This window comes from Bombina bombina, chromosome 5, assembly GCF_027579735.1.
Source record: "Bombina bombina isolate aBomBom1 chromosome 5, aBomBom1.pri, whole genome shotgun sequence".
Taxonomy (NCBI): domain Eukaryota; kingdom Metazoa; phylum Chordata; class Amphibia; order Anura; family Bombinatoridae; genus Bombina; species Bombina bombina.
Window position 1 is genome coordinate 1,051,836,227 of NC_069503.1, and position 22,470 is coordinate 1,051,858,696.

Genomic DNA, 22,470 nt, shown 5'->3' on the forward strand with positions numbered 1-22,470 from the left:
TTGGCTGGGGTGTCTTTGCCTCCTCCTGGTGGCCAGGTTCTGTATTCCCACAAGTAATGAATGATGAAGCCGTGGACTCTCCTCGTATTAAGATGGAAATACATTTTAAAAGAATAAAAATTGTAGCAGCTTTCTCAGATACCATGAAATATAAGTAATATAATGGTATATTCTGAATCTGCTGGACCTAGTGAAAAAAAAACAATATATAATTTGTGTGGGTGACTCAGTGAAATATGATTTACAATAGTGTTTAAATGTAAGCTGAAAAAATTAATAATAATAATATCTGCTTAGCACAGGGGTGTGAAAAAGGCTTAGCAGTGGAGGGGTTAAACGTACAAGCTGGTTTCTCATCTTCCTACAGTGGAACATTTAAATATTTTTTCTTGGAGAGATTGATAATAAACAGAACTTGCAGTGATTCAGGCCCTGCAGAAGCACAAGCCAGCTGTATAACAATGAGTACAGCCTATAAGCAGCAGAGCACTTACTTATCATGCATCTAAAGTTCCGTCTTTACAAGCATTCCAAAACATACAAACAGAACAAGATACCCGAGGAATAGTTATTTATAGGGGTGCACCAGTTTCATGACAGCAGAAGTCTACAACATTATTGTTAAAGGGATGTAAACCCAAAAATGTTCTTTTGTGATTCAGACAGAACATAGAATTCTAAAAAAAAGTTTCCAGTTTACTTTTATTATCAAATTTGCTTCGTTCCCATGATATTCTGCGTTCAAGAGATACCTAGGTAGGCATCTAGAGCACTTGCAAATGGATACCATTTTTGCAATACTGCTGCCATATAGTGCTCCAGAAATGGGCTGACTCCTAAGCCTAGGACCCTGCTTTTCAACAAAAGATAGCAATCGAACGAAGAAAAATTGATAATAGAAGCAAATTAGAAAGTTGTTTAAAATTGTATGCTCTATATAAATCAAGAAATTGAAATTTTGAGTTTCATATCCCTTTTGGATAAACTTTGTACATGATCAAAACAGAAATCAAAGAAATGGGTCTATAAATGATGTCCTGTTAAAGTGAATGTAAATTTTGATGCTAAAGTGCCCGGTTTTTAAAAATTTGATTAAAAACAGGGGCACTTTAATTCATCAAAATTAACATTTCACTCCTGTTGTGAAAAAAAACTCTGGTCGTCACAAGCCATTTCTGATGTCAGAAATGATGGATAGGTCATCCTCCAATCACAGCTTCCCCCCCCCGGGGGAATCAGTGTCTGATTCAACGCTGTGATTGGAGGAAGCCGGAGTCCTCATTTTAGGAGTGAAATGTAAATGTTTATGAATTAAAGTGCCCCTGTTTTTAATCGAATTTTTAAATTTAGCATCAAAATTTACATTCACTTTAAGCATATTAAATATAAGGCACTCAGTTTATAATGCTCTGTATTCTAAAGTGAATATATTTTTCTCTGTTGATCATCAGCTTTCTGCACTTTGTACATTTTAGTTCTACATGAAGGTGCAAAGCCAATGTAAACAGTGCGTTCCATTTATTTTGGACTTGTGCTGATGTCTGGGTAAGTGGGTGCAGCTAACGCAGGGGTGAGATGCTTCAGCAGCTACTAAATCATCCAGTTACTGGTGTCTGCTTCAATAACAGAGCCCAGACTACTACACCGTTCATTCATTTTCAGATCAATGGAACACCTCACATGCTTTCCTGCTGGCTACAAACAATACATTCTCTTGTTAACCACATCATCTAGAGTGAGATGTCAACTATTAGAAAATGTGCTAACCATGTGGAATTGAAGAACAACTTTGTACTCTACACCTTACTCTTGCCCCTCCCCTCCTCCCATTAGTTACATATATCCTCCTTAGTATTTCTTTAAAGGGATATTAAACCAATTTTTTTTCTTTCATGATTCAGATAGAGCAATTTTAAGCAATGTTCTAATTTACTCCGATTATCAATTTTTCTTGCTATCTTTATTTAAAAAACAGGAATGTAAAAGCTTAGGAGCCGGCCCATTTTTGGTTCAGGACACATTTTCTGGTTCAACCACCAATAAGCAAGCATTTACTTCCTGCTTTTCGCATAAAGATAGCAAGATAAAGTAAAATTGCATGCTCTATCTGAATCATGAAAGAAAAAATGTGGGTTTAGTGTCCCTTTAAATACTGAAGCCTTTTAAATCAATATCCAAACCCAGAGTGCTTAATATACAATAATAAAAAATAACTAACTTTAGTTCCTTACTCGTTAAACTCAAACACACAAATAGTATACAAATAATTTGTTAAAGGGTGCTCGTAATATATTATACACTCAAACTGTAAAAAATAATGCATATTCACATTTTACTTGGTGTTAGAAAAACACTGTCTGTAAAATACCAATCATGTTTCCTGAAAATTCCCATCACAGAACGTAAAATACTTGTTTACTTAACCCCTTAATGACAGAGGACGTGCCAGGTACGTCATAGAAAAAACTTCCCTTAATGACAGCTGACGTACCTGGTACGTCCTCTGTTGTTTGTAGTGCTGGAAGCGATCTAGATCGCTTCCAGCTGCTTACAAGGTATTGTAGTGATTCCTCAATATTGAGGCATCACTACAATCCCCCATTTTACATACCGATGCAGAAAGGGCCACTCTGTGGCCCCATCTGCATCGGCTCTGTATGTTTTACAATTACTGCCTTAGTCGGTGCTGTTTTCAACTTGTATGCCATCACACTTTACAATACTAACCGATCTTGTATGTTTCCTGTTTGTTCCCGGTGTGGCGGTTGCGGCGGGGGGGGGGACGGGGGTGAGGTGTGCGCGCGCGTGCGTGCGCACGCAAAATTTACAACAGCCCACACAAAAAAAAAAAAAAGATCGATCTAGATGCAGTGGCATCTTTGTTCTGTAATAAGGGATCTGGGAGGGGGAGGGTTGAATATTATTTAGGGGGGCCAGCTACACTACAGCAAACATATATTTTTTTATTAAAAAAGTTAAAAAAAACTATTTTGGGGGGCAAATTGGGTACTGGCAGACAGCTGCCAGTACCCAAGATGGCGGCATATAGACAGAGGAGGAGGGTTAGAAAGATGTAAGGGGGGGATCAGGGAGGTTGTGGGGTAAGGGGGGATCTATCACTGCAGACTTTATGCCAAAAAATAAAAAAAATTAAAAAAAATATTTTTAATTTCAGTACTGGCAGACTTTCTGCCAGTACATAAGATGGCGGTGACAATTGTGAGGTGGGGAGGGAAGAGAGCTGTTTGAGGGGGGTCAGGGGGGGATCAGGGGGTGGGATGTGTCAGGTGGGAGGCTGATCTCTACACTAAAGCTAAAAATTAACCCCACAAGCTACCTAATTAACCCCTTAACTGCTGGGCATATTACAAGTGTGGTGCGCAGCAGTATTTAACGGCCTTATTATTACCAAAAAGCAACACCAAAGCCATATATGTCTGCTATTTCTGAACAAAGGGGATCCCAGAGAAGCATTTACAACCATTTGTGCCATAATTGCACAAGCTGTTTGTAAATAATTTCAGTGAGAAACCTAAAATTGTGAAAGTTTTTTTTTTATTTGATCGTATTTGGCGGTGAAATGGTGGCATGAAATATACCAAAATGGGCCTATATCAATAATTTGGGTTGTCTACTACACTACACTAAAGCTAAAATTAAACCTAAAAGCTCCCTACAAGCTCCCTAATTAACCCCTTCACGGCTGGGCATAATACACGTGTGGTGTGCAGCGGCATTTAGCGGCCTTCTAATTACCAAAAAGCAACGCCAAATCCATATAGGTCTGCTAATTCTGAACAAAGGGGATCCCAGAGAAGTATTTACAATCATTTATGCCATAATTGCACAAGATGTTTGTAAATAAATTCAGCGAGAAACCTAATGTTAGTGAAAAAAATTGTGAAAAAGTCAACAATTTTTTTTATTTGATCGCATTTGGCGGTGAAATGGTGGCATGAAATATACCAAAATGGGTCTAGATCAATGCTTTGGGATGTCTTCTAACTATAAATATATACATGTCAAGGGATATTCAGGTATTCCTGACAGATATCAGGGTTCCAATGTAACTAGCGCTAATTTTGAAAAAAACAGAATTTATGTTTACCTGATAAATTACTTTCTCCAACGGTGTGTCCGGTCCACGGCGTCATCCTTACTTGTGGGATATTCTCTTCCCCAACAGGAAATGGCAAAGAGCCCAGCAAAGCTGGTCACATGATCCCTCCTAGGCTCCGCCTACCCCAGTCATTCGACCGACGTTAAGGAGGAATATTTGCATAGGAGAAACCATATGTTACCGTGGTGACTGTAGTTAAAGAAAATAAATTATCAGACCTGATTAAAAAAACCAGGGCGGGCCGTGGACCGGACACACCGTTGGAGAAAGTAATTTATCAGGTAAACATAAATTCTGTTTTCTCCAACATAGGTGTGTCCGGTCCACGGCGTCATCCTTACTTGTGGGAACCAATACCAAAGCTTTAGGACACGGATGAAGGGAGGGAGCAAATCAGGTCACCTAAATGGAAGGCACCACGGCTTGCAAAACCTTTCTCCCAAAAATAGCCTCAGAAGAAGCAAAAGTATCAAATTTGTAAAATTTAGAAAAAGTGTGCAGTGAAGACCAAGTCGCTGCCTTACATATCTGATCAACAGAAGCCTCGTTCTTGAAGGCCCATGTGGAAGCCACAGCCCTAGTGGAGTGAGCTGTGATTCTTTCAGGAGGCTGCCGTCCGGCAGACTCATAAGCCAATCGGATAATGCTTTTAATCCAGAAGGAGAGAGAGGTAGAAGTTGCTTTTTGACCTCTCCGTTTACCAGAATAAACAACAAACAAAGACAAAGTTTGTCTGAAATCCTTAGTAGCTGCTAAGTAAAATTTGAGAGCACGAACTACATCCAAGTTGTGCAACAAACGTTCCTTCTTTGAAACTGGATTAGGACACAAAGAAGGCACAACTATCTCCTGGTTAATGTTTTTGTTAGAAACAACTTTTGGAAGAAAACCAGGTTTAGTACGCAAAACCACCTTATCTGCATGGAACACCAGATAAGGAGAAGAACACTGCAGAGCAGATAATTCTGAAACTCTTCTAGCAGAAGAAATTGCAACCAAAAACAAAACTTTCCAAGATAATAACTTAATATCAACGGAATGTAAGGGTTCAAACGGAACCCCCTGAAGAACTGAAAGAACTAGGTTGAGACTCCAAGGAGGAGTCAAAATTTTGTAAACAGGCTTGATTCTAACCAGAGCCTGAACAAAGGCTAGAACATCTGGCACAGCTGCCAGCTTTTTGTGAAGTAACACAGACAAGGCAGAAATCTGTCCCATCAAGGAACTTGCAGATAATCCTTTTTCCAATCCTTCTCGAAGGAAGGATAGACTCTTAGGAATCTTAACCTTGTCCCAAGGGAATCCTGCAGATTCACACCAACAGATATACCAAATTATGTGGTAATTTTTCTGGTTACAGGCTTTCAGGCCTGAACAAGAGTATTAATAACAGAATCTGAGAACCCTCGCTTTGATAAGATCAAGCGTTCAATCTCCAAGCAGTCAGCTGGAGTGGGTCGAACGGACCTAGAACAAGAAGGTCTCGTCTCAAAGGTAGCTTCCATGGTGGAGTCGATGACATATTCACCAGATCTGCATACCAAGTCCTGCGTGGCCACGCAGGAGCTATCAAAATCACCGACGCCCTCTCCTGATTGAATAATAAAAACTACAGTTAAACACTAAAAAACTCTAAGCCATCTCCGTGGAGATGTTGCCTGTACAACGGCAAAGAGAATGACTGGGGTAGGCGGAGCCTAGGAGGGATCATGTGACCAGCTTTGCTGGGCTCTTTGCCATTTCCTGTTGGGGAAGAGAATATCCCACAAGTAAGGATGACGCCGTGGACCGGACACACCTATGTTGGAGAAAAGTGGTTTGGAAATAGCAAAGTGCTACTTGTATTTATTGCCCTATAACTTGCAAAAAAAGCAAAGAACATGTAAACATTGGGTATTTCTAAACTCAGGACAAAATTTAGAAACTATTTAGAATGGGTGTTTTTTGGTGGTTGTAGATGTGTAACAGATTTTGGGGGTAAAAGTTAGAAAAAGTGTGGTTTTTTTCAATTTTTTCCTCATATTTTATATTTTTTTATAGTAAATTATAAGATATGATGAAAATAATGGTATCTTTAGAAAGTCCATTTAATGGCGAGAAAAACGGTATATAATATGTGTGGGTACAGTAAATGAGTAAGAGGAAAATTACAGCTAAACACAAACACTGCAGAAATGTAAAAATAGCCATTGTCATTAAGGGTAAGAAAATTGAAAAATGGTCCGGTCATTAAGGGGTTAAAAGGACATGAAACCCAAAATTTTTCTTTCATGATTTAGAAAGAGCGTGTAATTTTAAACAACTTTCTAATTTACTTCTATTATCTAATTTGTTTCATTCTCTTGATATCACTTGCTGAAAAGCATATCTAGATATGCTCAGTAGCTGCTGATTGGTTGCTGCACATAGAGGCCTTGTGTGATTGGCTCACACATGTGCATTGCTATTTCTTCAACAAAGGATATCTAAAGAATTGAGCAAATTAGATAAAAGAAGTAAATTGGAAAGTTGTTTAAAATTACATGCCCTATATGAATCATGAAAGTTTAATTTTGACTAGACTGTCCCTTTAAGAGATATGAAACCTAACAATTTTCTTTTGTGACTCAGACAGAGCGAACCATTTTTAAAAATATTCCAATTTACTTCTATTATCAAATTTGCATTGTTCCCATGATATTCTGTGCTGAAGAGATACCTAGGTAGACATCTGGAGCACTAAATGGCAGGAAATAGTGCTGCTCTCTAGTGCTCTTGCAAACGGATAACATTCTTGCAAAATTGTTGCCATATAGTGCTTCAGAAATGGGCCAGCTCCTAAGCTTTTTTCCCTACTTTTTAACAAAAGATATCAAGAAAAATTGATACTAGGATTAAATTAGAAAGTTGTTAAAAATCGCTTGCTTTATCTGAATCATAAAAGGGAAAATTTTGGATTTCATATCCCTTTAAAGGGATAGAAAGGTTAAAATTGACACCCAGTGAAAAGGGCTGCAAAGAGAAGATGAGCAGAAACTCCTCCCCTCCCACAATTCCCTGCATATAAAAAGACAGATCGCATAAACAGGAGCCAGCAGGTAAACGCGTGTATACAGCCGACACTGTGGGGCTTGGTTAGGAGTCTGAAAATCATCTGAATAGTATTAAAAAATAAGCAAAACTATACATTGGTACAAAACCACTCCCAGCTGGGCTATGCAAATGGCAAAACATTTATCTAGTGTACAATGTCCCTTTAAATGGGTGGTTACAGGTTCCCTCAAGCGTAGCCAGCACTGCAAAGGCACCTAGATAAATCCTCTAGAAAACGGCACTTACTTGAAGCATGAACTCCATACTGATCCGGTTTTCAATCAGTCGCATTACTAGATGAGCTTTACACTGGAACATGTTGTAATATTCCCAAGACAGTGTATGAGGATGTTTTATAGAGAAGTGAAGATGGGACGCAGGACTGAAAGCAGAATACGAAGCTTGATTAGCACAGCCTTTCCAGTTAAAAATAAGGACATTTTTATTAGGTTTTTTAAATAAAATTCAGATCAACTAACACATTTTATTTAAGACTTTTAATCAAAGCTACATCATAAAAATATGTTGATACCATAGTTTAGGTTATTTCCCAGATTTGCAGTACTTTGTATTATACTCAGCAGCTGGTATAACAAGTCATTGAAAATACACCAATTTAAAAACTATTTTACAGTGTACTGTCCCTTTAAGGCTTGTGGAGGCGTGGCCCAATCCACAGACAGACATGTAGGAGTGGTCCTTATCAGCCACTTAGCAACTAATATTCAAGTATCCCCAAACTTACATTTCTTTCTAGTCTCAATGTAGTTGTTTTAAAGGGACAGTAAACACCGTGCAATTAAAATACATTTCTGTTGTGTTGCTATAGAACATAATAAGCCAAGTCTAAACATTTTTAAAACAAATTAACATCCTTTTTACTGCAATTACTTTTCAATAACAAAACCCTCACACCATCTGCATTATTTGGAGGAGCCAATCTGGGCTTTGGTCTGCAGACAACAAAGCTAGCCACTGTCATAATGTTTTTTTTGCCATTTTTATAAGTTAGAGCAACTAAATATATATAGCAGGGTTAGTCTTGAGAAATCAGCAGGGTGCATTTACAGCTCTGACAATTGAAAATCCTTCGTTTCCAGAGCTGAAAAGGGGGCAAAATAAATAATGAAAACTATATTGCAAAGTTGTTTCATATTGTAGAACTAAACATTTTATCTGAACCGTTTTCATGTAAGGTAGTATTACTGCTAAGATTATTTCGCTGTGATGAAAATTTAAACTCTGGGGGGTTTTTTACTACTGAATTTCCTTCTTTTTTTTAAGAGATAAAAAAAAATGTAGCAACACATTGATTGTGCATAAGGTTAATTGGATACTGAACCCAAATTTTTTCTTTGGTGATTTAGATATAGCTTGCAATTTTAAGCAACTTTCTCATTTACTCCTATTATCAATTTTTCTTTGTTCTCTTGCTATCTTTATTTGAAAAAGAAAGTCCAGGACCCTGGACAGCACTTGTTTATTGGTGGATGAATTTATCCACAAATCAGCGAGAACAACCCAGGTTGTTCACCAAAAATGGGCCGGCATCTAAACTTACATTCTTGCTTTTCAAATAAAGATACCAAGAGAATGAAGAACATTTGCTAATAGGAGTAAATTAGAAAGTTGCTTAAAATTGCATGCTCTATCTGAATCACAAAAGAAAAAATGTGGGTTCAGTGTCCCTTTAAGGTGATTAGGATTAATATTTTTCATTAGAAACCAGATAGTTTATCCTTTAAAAGGACAATAAAGTTGTTTTTTTTCTTTGCTGAATTTACAAGAAGGTTAAACTGATGTTCATGTGCTGAAAAAAAAATAATTATGCTTACCTGATAAATTTATTTATTTCATGGTGATGAGAGTCCACAATCCATTGCTCCTGGGAATTATTCTTCTCTACCACTAGGAGGTGGCAAAGATTCCCAAACCCCAAGAGCCCTATAAAACCCCTCCCACCTCACACATACCTCAGTCTAAGGTATAGCCAAGCAAATTGAGGGAAGAAAAAAGATGTGCTAAAGAAAAAAATAACCCCCCAAAAAAATATAAGGGTGGGGTCTCGTGGACTCTCACAACCATTAGAGAAAATAATTTATCAGGTAAACATAAATTTTGTTTTCTTTTATACAGGTGGTGAGAGTCCACAATCCATTACTCCTGGGAACTAATACCCAAGATGTGGAGTCCACAAGTAATAATATAAAGGGAGGGATTTAAAAACATTAAATCCAAAATCCCAATAATTTTTATTTTATTTAAATGCACTGAAAATAAATCAAGCAGGTAAAAAAAATCAAACTGAGACAGCTGCCTGAAGAACCATAATACCAAAGGCTGCTTCAAAAGAAGCAAAAACATCAAAATGGCAGAATTTTGTAAAACAGACCAAATAGCTGCCTTGCAAATCTGGTCAACTGAAGCCTAAAAAGCCCAAGAAGTGGCAACTGACCTAGTAGAATGAGCAGTAATACGCCGTGGAGGAGTCTGACCTGCATCCAAGTAAGTTTTGCGAATCAAAAGTTTCAACCAAGAGGCCAAAGAAATAGCAGAAACTTTTTTACCTTTCCTAGGACAAGACATGTGAATGAACAAACTAGAAGTTTGTCTAAAGTCCTTAGTAGCATCAATGTAAAATTCCAATGCCCTAACAAAGTTCAAAGAATGCAAATACCTCTCTGAAGCATTCTTAGGATTAGGACACAAAGAAGGACCAATCTTACAAAATAAATCAAATGAAGTTAGTAAAAATGCCCGCATTAACTCATCAAGCTCATCACAAGTTGAAAGTAAACGCTACCATACAAGTGCAAACTAAATTTGGGCACATTGGGTTATCGTAAATAAAACATAATAAAAATTATTCATATATTTTTTGAAAAGATATAAGGGATAAAATGTATATGGTATATGACAAGGTATTTGATTGGAAAGGGCTATAATGTATACATACATACACATGTCACAGCTTTAAAACAATGAAAGCCGAGAGATGCTGCTCCTGAGCTTCAGGCATCTGTCTGCATATAAAAAACGGAGCACGATCAGTGCTCCAGTTTTATATGAAGGCAAATGCCAGCTCATTCAAGACGGTGTGCGTCACCGTCTGTAACAATCAACTGCTTGTGCCGGCGGGAGGTGTGGAAGGGAAGGCGGGAGGCAGATGGACGACACAGAAGTGGAGGGGGGCCTTACACTGCAGAAATAATTTTGAAGGGAGAAGGAGGGATGGTAACTGGAGGGGAGGCCACACTAACTAAAGATCTGAGGGAGGGGGAAGAGAAATTAATAAATAAAAAAATACATATAAACTGGGTAATGGCAAACAACTGGGGAGGCATCACTACACTGCAAAAAAAAAAAAATATATACCTAAACTGCATACTGTCTGCCAGTTGAACAACTGGAATCCTCGCACTCAAAGGGGTAGGTAGAAAAGGGTGAATATAAATAAAGTACCGTTAGTCCAAAGGCTTAAAAGTAGAAAGCTCCTTTATTTAGAAATACACTAAAAAGGCATACACGTCAGCAAGGTAACAAGGTCAAACGCGTTTCATAGTTCTAACTTCTTCAGTGACCTATACCAACACCTGAAAACTCATCCTTAATAAAGGTATTAACCACTCCCCCATTACAGGTGCAAAACATTGGTTCAGGTGTATCACAGAAAAAGGAGGGCAATCACATTTAACATATGTATAGTGTAATTTCTAACAGATAAGCATGTTTACATAGTTACAGAGAGTTAAGTAAGATATAATTTCATTTTAAAATATTAACATTTATTTGCTGTAGAATTTAATTTAGATGTTATATTTTAAATTTTTAAAGAGACTTAACTTTATTTCTCACAACAAGTTCCTAATTAATGACCAAACCTGATTTATCCACAATATTGAATACCAAGAGCTACTTTGTAATAGTTTCATATGAACTGCTCTAGTGTGAATATATCAGATCATTATGCAAGAAAGCTGACTGATTTTGGAAGTATTTGTAACTATCACCTAATTGTAGAAAGGAATATTATTAGTAAATAAAATTATTGAAAACCTAGAAACTTCCCAACTTTCTCTGTCATTGCTATAATCAAAAATCTATAGATATAATTTGTGAACATCCTTATGACTGGTCATGAGTAACAAAAATGCACTAAAAAATGCACTAAAAAATGCACTAAAAAATGCTCTCAACAATGTACTTTAAGAAACACCCAATAAACGGGATACATACCACATTTTATAATACATTCTAATGGAGTGAAAATGAACATAAATTACCCACTATGACCTAAGTCTAATTACTCTACATAAAGTTTAATGTCCCAATCAGAATTAAGTCCCTTTGGGACCCTTGCATTTAATTGGAAAATCCAATATACTTCCTTCTGACTTAAAAGTTTAAGTCTATTTCCCCCCCCCTCTTGGGTCTCTTTACATGTTGTATACCCTGAAAACTTAGTAGATTTTTATTTCCATTATGCTCATTCTTAAAATGCAGGGCAACTGGAGTGTCCGAATCCTCATCTCCAATAGACCTCAAGTGCTCCAAAAATCTAGTTTTCAGGGGTCTGGTCGTTTGACCAACATACTTTATATTGCAAAGTTTACACATGAGTAAATATATCACATATGAAGTATTGCAATTTATGTACTCTTTAATTTTAAAAGACTTTTCATCACCCGTGGATTTAAAAGTATCACCCAATAGGGCATATGAACATGATGTACATTTCCTACTTCCACAGTGGAAAAAACCATTTTTTGGTGTAAGCCAATTGTCTGTTGTACTAGTAGGTAGCATAGATGGGGAAAGAATGTTAGCCAGCGTTTTCGATTTACGTGTCACATATTTACAACCTCCTTCTATAATCTTATCCATAGTTTCATCAACTCTAAGAATAGGGAGAGACTTTTTGATAATTTGACAGATGTCATTATATTCCTTACTGTACATTGTTGTAAATACAGGTTTCTGCTGGTAATCAGCCTTTGTCCTCGATTTACCTTTGATCATGTCTTGTCTAGCCATAGAATCTACTTGTTTCTTAGCCTCTCTTAGATCCTGTATTTTGTATCCCCTTTCCAGAAAACGTTCTGTAGTTTTTACTGAATGTGCTTCATATGCCTCTATGGTGCTACAGTTTCTTTTTGTCCTCATGTACTGGCCTTTTGGTATGGCCTTTATAACATGTCTTGGATGGCTAGATTTAGCCATCAAAAGGGTATTGCCTGCACTCTCCTTCCTATACAGCTCTACTTCTACACTATGTGTATCAATATTAGGTTTAATTAGTACATCAAGGAAAGGCATTTCTTTTCTACTTGTATTCATAGTGAACTGCAAATTCTGTTGGTTATCAGATAAATAGTCAAAAAAGTCATTCACCATCGAATCATCACCATCAAATATAAACACAAGGTCGTCTATATAACGGCCGTAATATGCAATCCGTTCTTTGAATGGATTACCATCACCAAAGACACGGGACAGCTCCCACCAACCTAAAAATAGGTTGGCATATGTGGGGGCAAATTTCGCCCCCATGGCTGTCCCCTGTCTTTGGCGATAGTAATCCCCCTCAAATAGAAAAAAATTATGCGAAAGCAAAAATTCAAGGGATTTTAAGATGAATTCTCTAAGATTAACATCATAATCAGTAAACCTCTCTAGACATGATTGTATTGCCACAATACCCTTGTCATGAGGGATGGAGGTATAGAGGGACACAACATCAATGGTGACAATGCAATGCTCATCCAACCATTCCACTTGTTCAATCTGTTTAATGAATTCTGTTGTGTCCCTGATATAGCTCCTAAGGCTCAATACAATGGGTTGTAGTAGAGTGTCAATCATGGCGCTTAATGGTTCATTCAATGAACCAATACCCGCCACTATGGGGCGTCCTGGGGGTGAGGTCATACTCTTATGGATCTTTGGGAGGTAATGAAAAATTGGTACAATAGAGTGTTCAACTAACAAAAACTCAAAATTCGACTTCGTTATAGCACCAATCATTACCGCCCAATCCAAAAGATCATGAAGTATCCTCCTATACCTAAAAGTAGGATTAAGGGAGAGTTTTTCATAGACCTCCTCATCCTGTAACTGTCGAAAAGCCTCCTTTATATAATCAGTTCTGTTAAGGACAACAACATTACCCCCTTTGTCAGAACTGCGTATTACAATGGATGAATTATTCTTAAGTTGTTTTATCGCAATCCTATCCTGTTTACTCATATTGTCATTCTTAAAAGTGTTACATTTGTCCATGTTTTTCTTATGTAATTCTATCACTTCTTTTTCAACTGTTCTATGAAAAATTTCTATACTATTGTTTCTTATATGTGCTGGATAAAAGTCAGATCTACTTTTGAACTTTTTTAGAGGAATTTCACTACTCTTTAAGCTATGGATATCTCCCCCTGCTGCCCTATGTAGGTCTGTTAAATCCATTTCAGCACATATATCAACAAAAGATAGAATCCCATCATCCTGTGCTACCTCATCAATTTGATCACCATCCTCCGATTTATCCAAAGCATCGTTGTTATTACCCATTGTTTCAAAAAAATATTTCTTAAGGGTAAGAGATCGTACAAATTTATTAATGTCAACAATGGTCTGGAACAAATCAAAGTGTGAACTTGGTGCAAAACTCAATCCCAATGATAGCACTTTTATCTGATTGTGGGTCAATTTAGCAGATGATAGATTAATTACATTTTTGGATTCTAAACATATTTCCTGCTCTGAGACCTCCGTTGTCTCCTGGGATAACGGTGTGTCCTCCCCTGGCCTACCTGATGACCTCTGCCTACCCCTACCCCTCCTACCTCGTCGTGTCCTACGTTTTTTTCTTTTACTTTGGTGTGTAGGATACCCTTCATGTTTTTTGAAACCTGGGAATTAGTGACAACAATATCTTCCCTATCTATAGAGGGCTGTAAAACAAAGGAAGTTGAAGTATTAGTATCATCTGTAACCCCCTCAAAGTCTGATGAATCGTAATCATATTCTGTATCAGTTTCATTAAACTTAACTTTCTTTTTATCCTGTTTGAGATTACTGTTAACTCTCTGTCTCTTCCTCCCTCCTGTATGCATCCATCTATAAACATTCCCCTTCTCATAATCATCCTTATCCCTTGATATTTTAGATTTCTTAAAAAACCATAAATTTTCTTTAAATTCTTCCATTACTCTTTTAATTTTGTCATCATAGCCCTTAAACTCAGGTTTAGTAGATAACGGGCGAATGTAGTCTTGCACTACATTCGCACATATATTTTTTGAAAAGATATAAGGGATAAAATGTATATGGTATATGACAAGGTATTTGATTGGAAAGGGCTATAATGTATACATACTTACACATGTCACAGCTTTAAAACAATGAAAGCCGAGAGATGCTGCTCCTGAGCTTCAGGCATCTGTCTGCATATAAAAAACGGAGCACGATCAGTGCTCCAGTTTTATATGAAGGCAAATGCCAGCTCATTCAAGACGGTGTGCGTCACCGTCTGTAACAATCAACTGCTTGTGCCGGCGGGAGGTGTGGAAGGGAAGGCGGGAGGCAGATGGACGACACAGAAGTGGAGGGGGGCCTTACACTGCAGAAATAATTTTGAAGGGAGAAGGAGGGATGGTAACTGGAGGGGAGGCCACACTAACTAAAGATCTGAGGGAGGGGGAAGAGAAATTAATAAATAAAAAAATACATATAAACTGGGTAATGGCAAACAACTGGGGAGGCATCACTACACTGCAAAAAAAAAAAATATATACCTAAACTGCATACTGTCTGCCAGTACCCAAGATGGTGGTGGCCAGTGGGGGGTGAGGGAGGGAAGAGAGTTATTTAGGAGGGATCAGGTAAGGAGTGGGAGGTGTCAGGTGGTAGGGTAATCTCTACTCTGCATCAAAAATTAACCTTACAAGCAAACTGATTAAAGGGGCAGTTTAGTCAAAATTAAACTTTCATGACTCAGATAGTCAAGCAATTTTAACCCCTTAATGATCAGCGCCCTTAAGGACCAGTTCCCTACCCTGTACGAAGCTGCTGTCCTGGGCCTTTCTCTGCCTCAATCTCGTTAAAAGTGGCAAGATTTAATTATTTCTGCATGCCCCACGAGTGGGGCAGTGCAGAAATAGGCTTACAGAGTGGCGGTGCAGAGATAGACACTCTGTGTCCCTCTCTGCATCTAATAGCAGTGGTGCCAATCGTTGGTGGTGTGGGAGAGTTAGGAGGGAGGCAGGTGGGTGGCTTCATTGCTGGAGCGGGGAGGGAATGGGTGGGACCACTACACTACAGCAAAAATCAATGCTGAGAGTGGGAGGGGGAAGGAGGGAGGAAAGAGGATAGGGGGGTCCTAGAGTAAGGAGGGGGAATAGAGGGTAGGGGAAATTATCTAGGGGGGCAGCTACTCTACAGAAACTAGTTGGAGGGGGGAGGGTTTGAGAGCTTTTTAGGAGGGATCAGGGAGGTGGGAAGGTAAGGGGGTAATCATAGATAAAAAAAGGGTCTTAAACTGCATACTGCAAGACTGTCTGCCAGGACCTAAGATGGGGGTGACCAGCGGTAGGTGAGAGAGGGAAAAGAGCTGTTTCAGAGGGATCAGATAGGGATCAGGGGTAGGAAGCGTCAGGTGGGAGGGTAATATCTACACTAAAGCTAAAATTAACCTTACAAGTTACCTGATTAACCCCTTCACTGCTGGGAATAATAAAGGTGTAGTGCACATCTGAAATTAGCAGCCTTCTAATTACCAAAATTCAATGGCAAATCCATATATGTCTGATATTTCGGAACAAAGGGGACCCCAGAGAAGCATTTACAACCATTTGTGCTATGATTGCACAAGCAGTATGTAAAATAAATTCAGTGACAAAAATAAAGTTTGTGAAAAAATTAACGATTTGTTTTATTTGATCACATTTGGTGGTAAAATGGTGACATGAAATATACCAAAATGGGCCTATACATTGAGTTGTCTACTAAATAAAAAGTAAATTTATGCTTACCTGATAAATTGATTTCTTCTATGATACGACGAGTCCACGGATTCATCCTTTACTTGTGGGATATTATCCTCCTGCTAACAGGAAGTGGCAAAGAGCACCACAGCAGAGCTGTCTATATAGCTCCTCCCTTGACTCCACCCCCCAGTCATTCGACCAAAGGTACAGGAAGAAAAAGGAGAAACTAAAAGGTGCAGAGGTGACTGAAGTTTTAAATAAAAAAAATATAATCTGTCTAAAATTGACAGGGCGGGCCGTGGACTCGTCGTATCATAGAAGAAATCAATTTATCAGGTAAGCATAAATTTACTTTTCTTCTATAAGATACGACGAGTCCACGGATTCATCCTTTACTTGTGGGATACAATACCAAAGCTACAGGACACAGATGAACGGGAGGGACAAGACAGATGCCTAAACAGAAGGCACCACTGCTTGAAGAACTTTTCTCCCAAAAATAGCCTCCGAAGAAGCAAAAGTATCAAATTTGTAAAATTTGGAAAAGGTATGAAGTGAAGACCAAGTCGCAGCCTTACAAATCTGTTCAACAGAAGCATCCTTTTTAAAAGCCCATGTGGAAGCCACCACTCTAGTAGAGTGAGCTGTAATTCATTCAGGAGGCTGCTGTCCAGCAGTCTCGTATGCCAAACGGATGATGCTTTTCAGCCAAAAAGAAAGAGATGTAGCCGTAGCTTTTTGACCTCTACGTTTTCCAGAATAGACAACAGAGAAGATGTTTCACGGAAATCTTTGGTCGCTTGCAAGTAAAACTTCAAAGCACGAACCACGTTCAAGTTGTGCAACAGACGCTCCTTCTTAGAGGAAGGATTAGGACACAGGGAAGGAACAACAATTTCCTGATTAATATTCTTATTGGTAACAACCTTAGGAAGGAATCCAGGTTTGGTACGCAAAACCACCTTATCTGAATGGAAAACAAGATAAGGCGAGTCGCATTGCAATGCAGATAGTTCAGAAAGTCTTCGAGCCGAAGAGATAGCAACTAAAAACAGAACTTTCCAAGATAGAAGCTTAATATCTATGGAATGCTTAGGTTCAAACGGAACCCCTTGAAGAACTTTAAGAACTAAATTCAAACTCCATGGCGGAGCAACAGGTTTAAAGAATTAATAAAATAATCCAAGAGCGCCAACTAGAGGCAAAGGAAGATTCTAACAGAAAAGTAAATAGCAGTCAAAACATTTATTTGAACATATAGTAAAACCATGGATCCATGTAACATATACTAAAATGAGATACAGAAAAACATATAGTTAAAAATACATAATCGGTACAGTAGAAAATAAAATAAAAATACAATATTCGACAGATTAATATCACCAATTACGGGGATAAACAGAATAAGAGTCACATTAAATGATCTCTTAAGGAGAACAAAAGTTTCTAAAAAAGTGTCCAAAGGAATTGTGGTGCAATTCTTAGTTGTAACTATCAAGTCCAGAAATCCAGTGAAAAATCCAGTGGAAAAAAAAGTGATGAAAAATCAAGTAAAAAATAGTATATATAAAATCCAATTGGTAAAATATAAATTAAAATAATCCAAGTGTATATATAAAAGTGTAATATGAACGGGGGATCCCCCTAACACTGGTGATAAGTGTAAAAATGTGTAAGATTGTGTAAAAGTGTCTGAAAAAATGATGAAAAAATGAAAAAGTAAAAAATAAGTAAAAAATAAGTAAAATATTACTAAAATAAAATCCAAGTGATACTCAGTGAGAGAAAATAGTGGTTATTAGTGAATGATCCTCTTTATAAATTTCTCCATATGAGTGATGATAATGGACTTATATGTGCTAGATAACTTTGCTTGGTCTTTGCAATGTAAACTTCGATTATCCCAAATTTGTCAACGCGTTTCGGCCTCTATAAAAGGCCTTTCTCAAGAGCAACAGGTTTAAACACAGGCTTAATTCTAACCAAAGCCTGACAAAACGACTGAACGTCTGGAACATCTGCCAGACGCTTGTGCAGTAAAATTGACAAAGCAGATATCTGTCCCTTTAAGGAACTAGCTGATAACCCTTTCTCCAATCCTTCTTGGAGAAAGGACAAAATCCTAGGAATCCTGATCTTACTCCATGAGTAGCCTTTGGATTCACACCAATAAAGATATTTACGCCATATCTTATGGTAAATCTTCCTAGTGACAGGCTTTCGAGCCTGAATCAAGGTATCTATGACCGACTCAGAGAATCCTCGCTTAGATAAAATCAAGTGTTCAATTTCCAGGCAGTCAGCCGCAGAGAAACTAGATTTGGATGCTGGAACGGACCTTGAATGAGAAGGTCCTGTCTCAGTGGCAGTGTCCACGGTGGTAGAGATGACATTTCCACCAGGTCTGCATACCAAGTCCTGCGTGGCCACGCAGGTGCTATCAAAATCACCAAAGCCCTCTCCTGTTTGATTCTGGCAATCAGACGAGGAAGGAGAGGAAATGGTGGAAACACATAAGCCAGATTGAACGTCCAAGGTACTGCTAGAGCATCTATCAGTACTGCTTGGGGATCCCTTGATCTGGACCCGTAACAAGGAAGTTTGGCATTCTAACGAGATGCCATCAGATCTAATTCTGGTGTGCCCCATTGATGAATAAATTGTGCAAACACCTCCGGATGGAGTTCCCACTCCCCCGAATGAAAAGTCTGACGACTTAGAAAATCCGCTTCCCAGTTCTCCACTCCTGGGATCTAGATTGCTGATAGATGGCAAGAGTGAGTCTCTGCCCATCGAATTATTTTGGAAACCTGTATCATTGCTAGAGAACTCTTTGTTCCCCCCTGATGATTGATATATGCTACAGTCGTGATATTGTCCGACTTGAATCTTATGAATCTGGCCGAAGCCAGCTGAGGCCACGCCTGAAGCGCGTTGAATATCGCTCTCAGTTCTAGAATATTTATTGGAAGGAGAGCCTCCTCCTGAGTCCACACACCCTGTGCTTTCAGGGAGTTCAAGACTTCACCCCAGCCCAATAGGCTGGCGTCCGTCGTCACTATGACCCATGCTGGCCTGCGGAAACACATTCCCTGGGACAGATGATCCTGTGACAACCACCAAAGAAGAGAGTCTCTGGTCTCTTGATCCAGATTTATCTGAGGAGATAAATTTGCATAATCCCCATTCCACTGTCTGAGGATACATATTTGCAGTGGTCTGAGATGCAAGCGAGCAAACGGAACTATGTCCATTGCCGCTACCATTAGTCCAATTACCTCCATACACTGAGCCACTGACGGCCGAGGAATGGAATGAAGTGCTCGGCAGGTGGTTAAGATCTTTGATTTTCTGACCTCCGTCAGAAAAATGTTCATGTTTACCGAATCTATCAGAGTTCCCAGGAATGGAACTCTTGTGAGAGGGATAAGTGAACTCTTCTTTACGTTCATCTTCCAGCCGTGAGATCTAAGAAAAGCCAACATGTCGTCTGTGTGAGATTTGGCTAGTTGGTAAGTTGACGCCTGAATTAAGATATCGTCCAGATAAGGCGCCACTGCTAAGCCCCGCGGCCTTAGAACCGCCAAAAGGAACCCTAGCACTTTTGTGAAAATTCTGGGAGCTGTGGCCAACCCGAAGGGAAGAGCCACAAACTGGTAATGCTTGTCCAGGAAGGCGAACCTGAGGAACTGGTGATGATCTTTGTGGATAGGAATGTGAAGATAAGCATCCTTTAAATCCACGGTGGTCATATATTGACCCTCCTGGATCATTGGTAAAATAGTCCGAATGGTCTCCATCTTGAAGGATGGGACTCTGAGAAATGTGTTTAGGATCTTGAGATCTAAAATCGGTCTGAAGGTTCCCTCTTTTTTGGGAACCACGAATAGATTGGAGTAAAACCCCTGCCCCTGTTCTGCTTTTGGAACTGGGCAGATTACCCCCATAGTATATAGGTCTTCTACACAGCGTAAGAACGCCTCTCTTTTTGTCTGGTTTACAGACAATCGTGAAAGATGAAATCTCCCCCTTGGAAGAGAATCTTTGAAGTCTAGAAGATACCCCTGGGTCATGATTTCTAAAGCCCAGGAGTCCTGAACGTCTCTTGTCCAAGCGTGAGCAAAGAGAGAAAGTCTGCCCCCTACTAGATCCGGTCCCGGATCGGGGGCTGCCCCTTCATGCTGTCTTGGTGGCAGCAGCGGGCTTCTTGGCCATTTACCCTTATTCCCGGTCTGGTTAGGTCTCCGGACTGACTTGGATTGAGCAAAATTCCCCTCCTGCTTTGCGGCAGGGGAGGAGGTAGGGGGACCACCTTTGAAGTTTTGAAAGGAATGAAAATTATTATGTTTGGTCCTCATCTTATTTGTCTTATCTTGAGGAAGGGCATGGCCTTTTCCTCCAGTAATGTCGGAAATGATCTCTTTCAGTTCAGGCCCGAATAGGGTCTTACCCTTGAAAGGAATAGCTAAAAGCTTAGATTTTGATGACACATCAGCAGACCAGGACTTAAGCCATAACACTCTACGCGCTAAAATGGCAAAACCTGAATTCTTTGCCGCTAATTTAGCCAGTTGAAAAGCGGCATCTGTAATGAAAGAATTAGCTAGCTTGAGAGCCCTAATTCTGTCCAGAATATCATCTAATGGGGTCTCAACCTTAAGAGCCTCCACTAGAGCCTCTAACCAAAAAGCAGCTGCAGTAGTTACAGGAACAATGCACGCTATAGGTTGCAGAAGAAAACCCTGATGAATAAATATTTTCTTTAGAAGACCCTCTAAATTTTTATCCATAGGATCTTTGAAAGCACAACTGTCCTCAATAGGTATAGTTGTATGCTTAGACAGGGTAGAAATAGCTCCCTCCACCTTAGGGACCGTCTGCTACGAATCCCGAATGGTGTCAGATATGGGAAACATTTTCTTAAAAGTAGGAGGGGGAGAGAACGGAATACCTGGTCTATCCCACTCCTTAGTAACAATGTCCGAAATCCTCTTAGGGACTGGAAAAACATTAGTGTAAGTAGTAACCTCTAGATATCTATCCATTTTACACAATTTCTCTGGTGGAATTAGAATAGGGTCACAATCATCCAGAGTCGCCAAAACCTCCCTGAGCAACAAGTGGAGGTGTTCTAGCTTAAACTTAAAAGCCGTCATATCTGAGTCTGTTTGAGGGAACATCTTTCCTGAATCAGAAAGCTCTCCCTCAGACAGCAATTCCCTCACCCCCAACTCAGAACATTGTGAGGGTACATCGGAGATGGCTAATAAAGCGTCAGAGGGCTCAGCATTTACTCTCACACCGGACCTACTGCGCTTCCCCTGCAACCCAGGCAGTTTAGATAAAACCTCAGTGAGGGTAGTAGACATAACTGCGGCCATATCTTGCAGGGTGAAAGAATTAGACGCACTAGTACTTGGCGTCGCTTGTGCGGGCGTTAACGGTTGTGACACTTGGGAAGAATTAGATGGCATAACCTGATTCTCTTCTGACTGAGAATCATCCTGCGACATAATTTTATCAGCTAAAATATGTTCTTTGCAATTTAAGGCCCTTTCAGTGCATGAGGGACACATTTTAAGTGGGGGTTCCACAATGGCTTCGAAACACATGGAACATTGGCTTTCCTCAATGTCAGACATGTTAAACAGGCTAGTAATGACCACAAACAGGCTTGAAAACCCTATATTTAGTGAAAAAATAACAATCTTAAAAAACGGTACTGCGCCTTTAAGAGAAAAAAAGCATACAAGTTTTCCAAAACTGCTTTAAAACAATCAAATCGTTCCAATTTTATGATAGAAGCATCCAAACTATGCAGCTAAGTTTGCCCCACAAGGAAAGGAACACTTAACCCTTACTAGAAAAAACGCATAATTAAAAAACGTTTATATCAATAAAAAACACCCCCTGCACCTCGCCACAGCCCTGCTGTAGCGCCTACCTGCCCTCAGGGGTCTGCAAAACCGGGTTAAAGCTTCGATTTGGCCCAATACAGCTCACAAGGGCCCACCGGAGTTGGAGCTTGCTGCTTGCCTGACAAAAACAACTGCGCAACTGAGGCGCGAAAATAGGCCCCGCCCATCTCACTCGATGTCTCTCAGCCCAAATGAACCGCACCAGAGCGGTCTAAAACTAGCCATGTGGGTTCCTAAACCCAAAAAGAAAGCTATGTGTACCCTCTCATTAAGCATGAAAAACCTTCCACATAAAAACGTTATCAGCACTCCCAGCTATGTAAACGTTTGCCGACAAACATTCAAAACTCAGTGTCAACCATTTTTTCTTAGCACA

General features: G+C 39.3%; 1 protein-coding gene across 2 annotated transcripts in view; it reads right to left on the bottom strand.

Moving 5' to 3' along the window:
* TAF2 (TATA-box binding protein associated factor 2) overlaps positions 1-22,470 on the bottom strand; it is a 382,948-nt gene that overhangs the window by 283,317 nt on the left and 77,161 nt on the right. For both annotated transcript variants that reach the window (XM_053715318.1, XM_053715317.1), the window contains exon 11: positions 7,439-7,574. In XM_053715318.1, the coding sequence (XP_053571293.1) occupies positions 7,439-7,574 (136 nt within the window). The remainder of the gene's footprint in view (positions 1-7,438; positions 7,575-22,470) is intronic.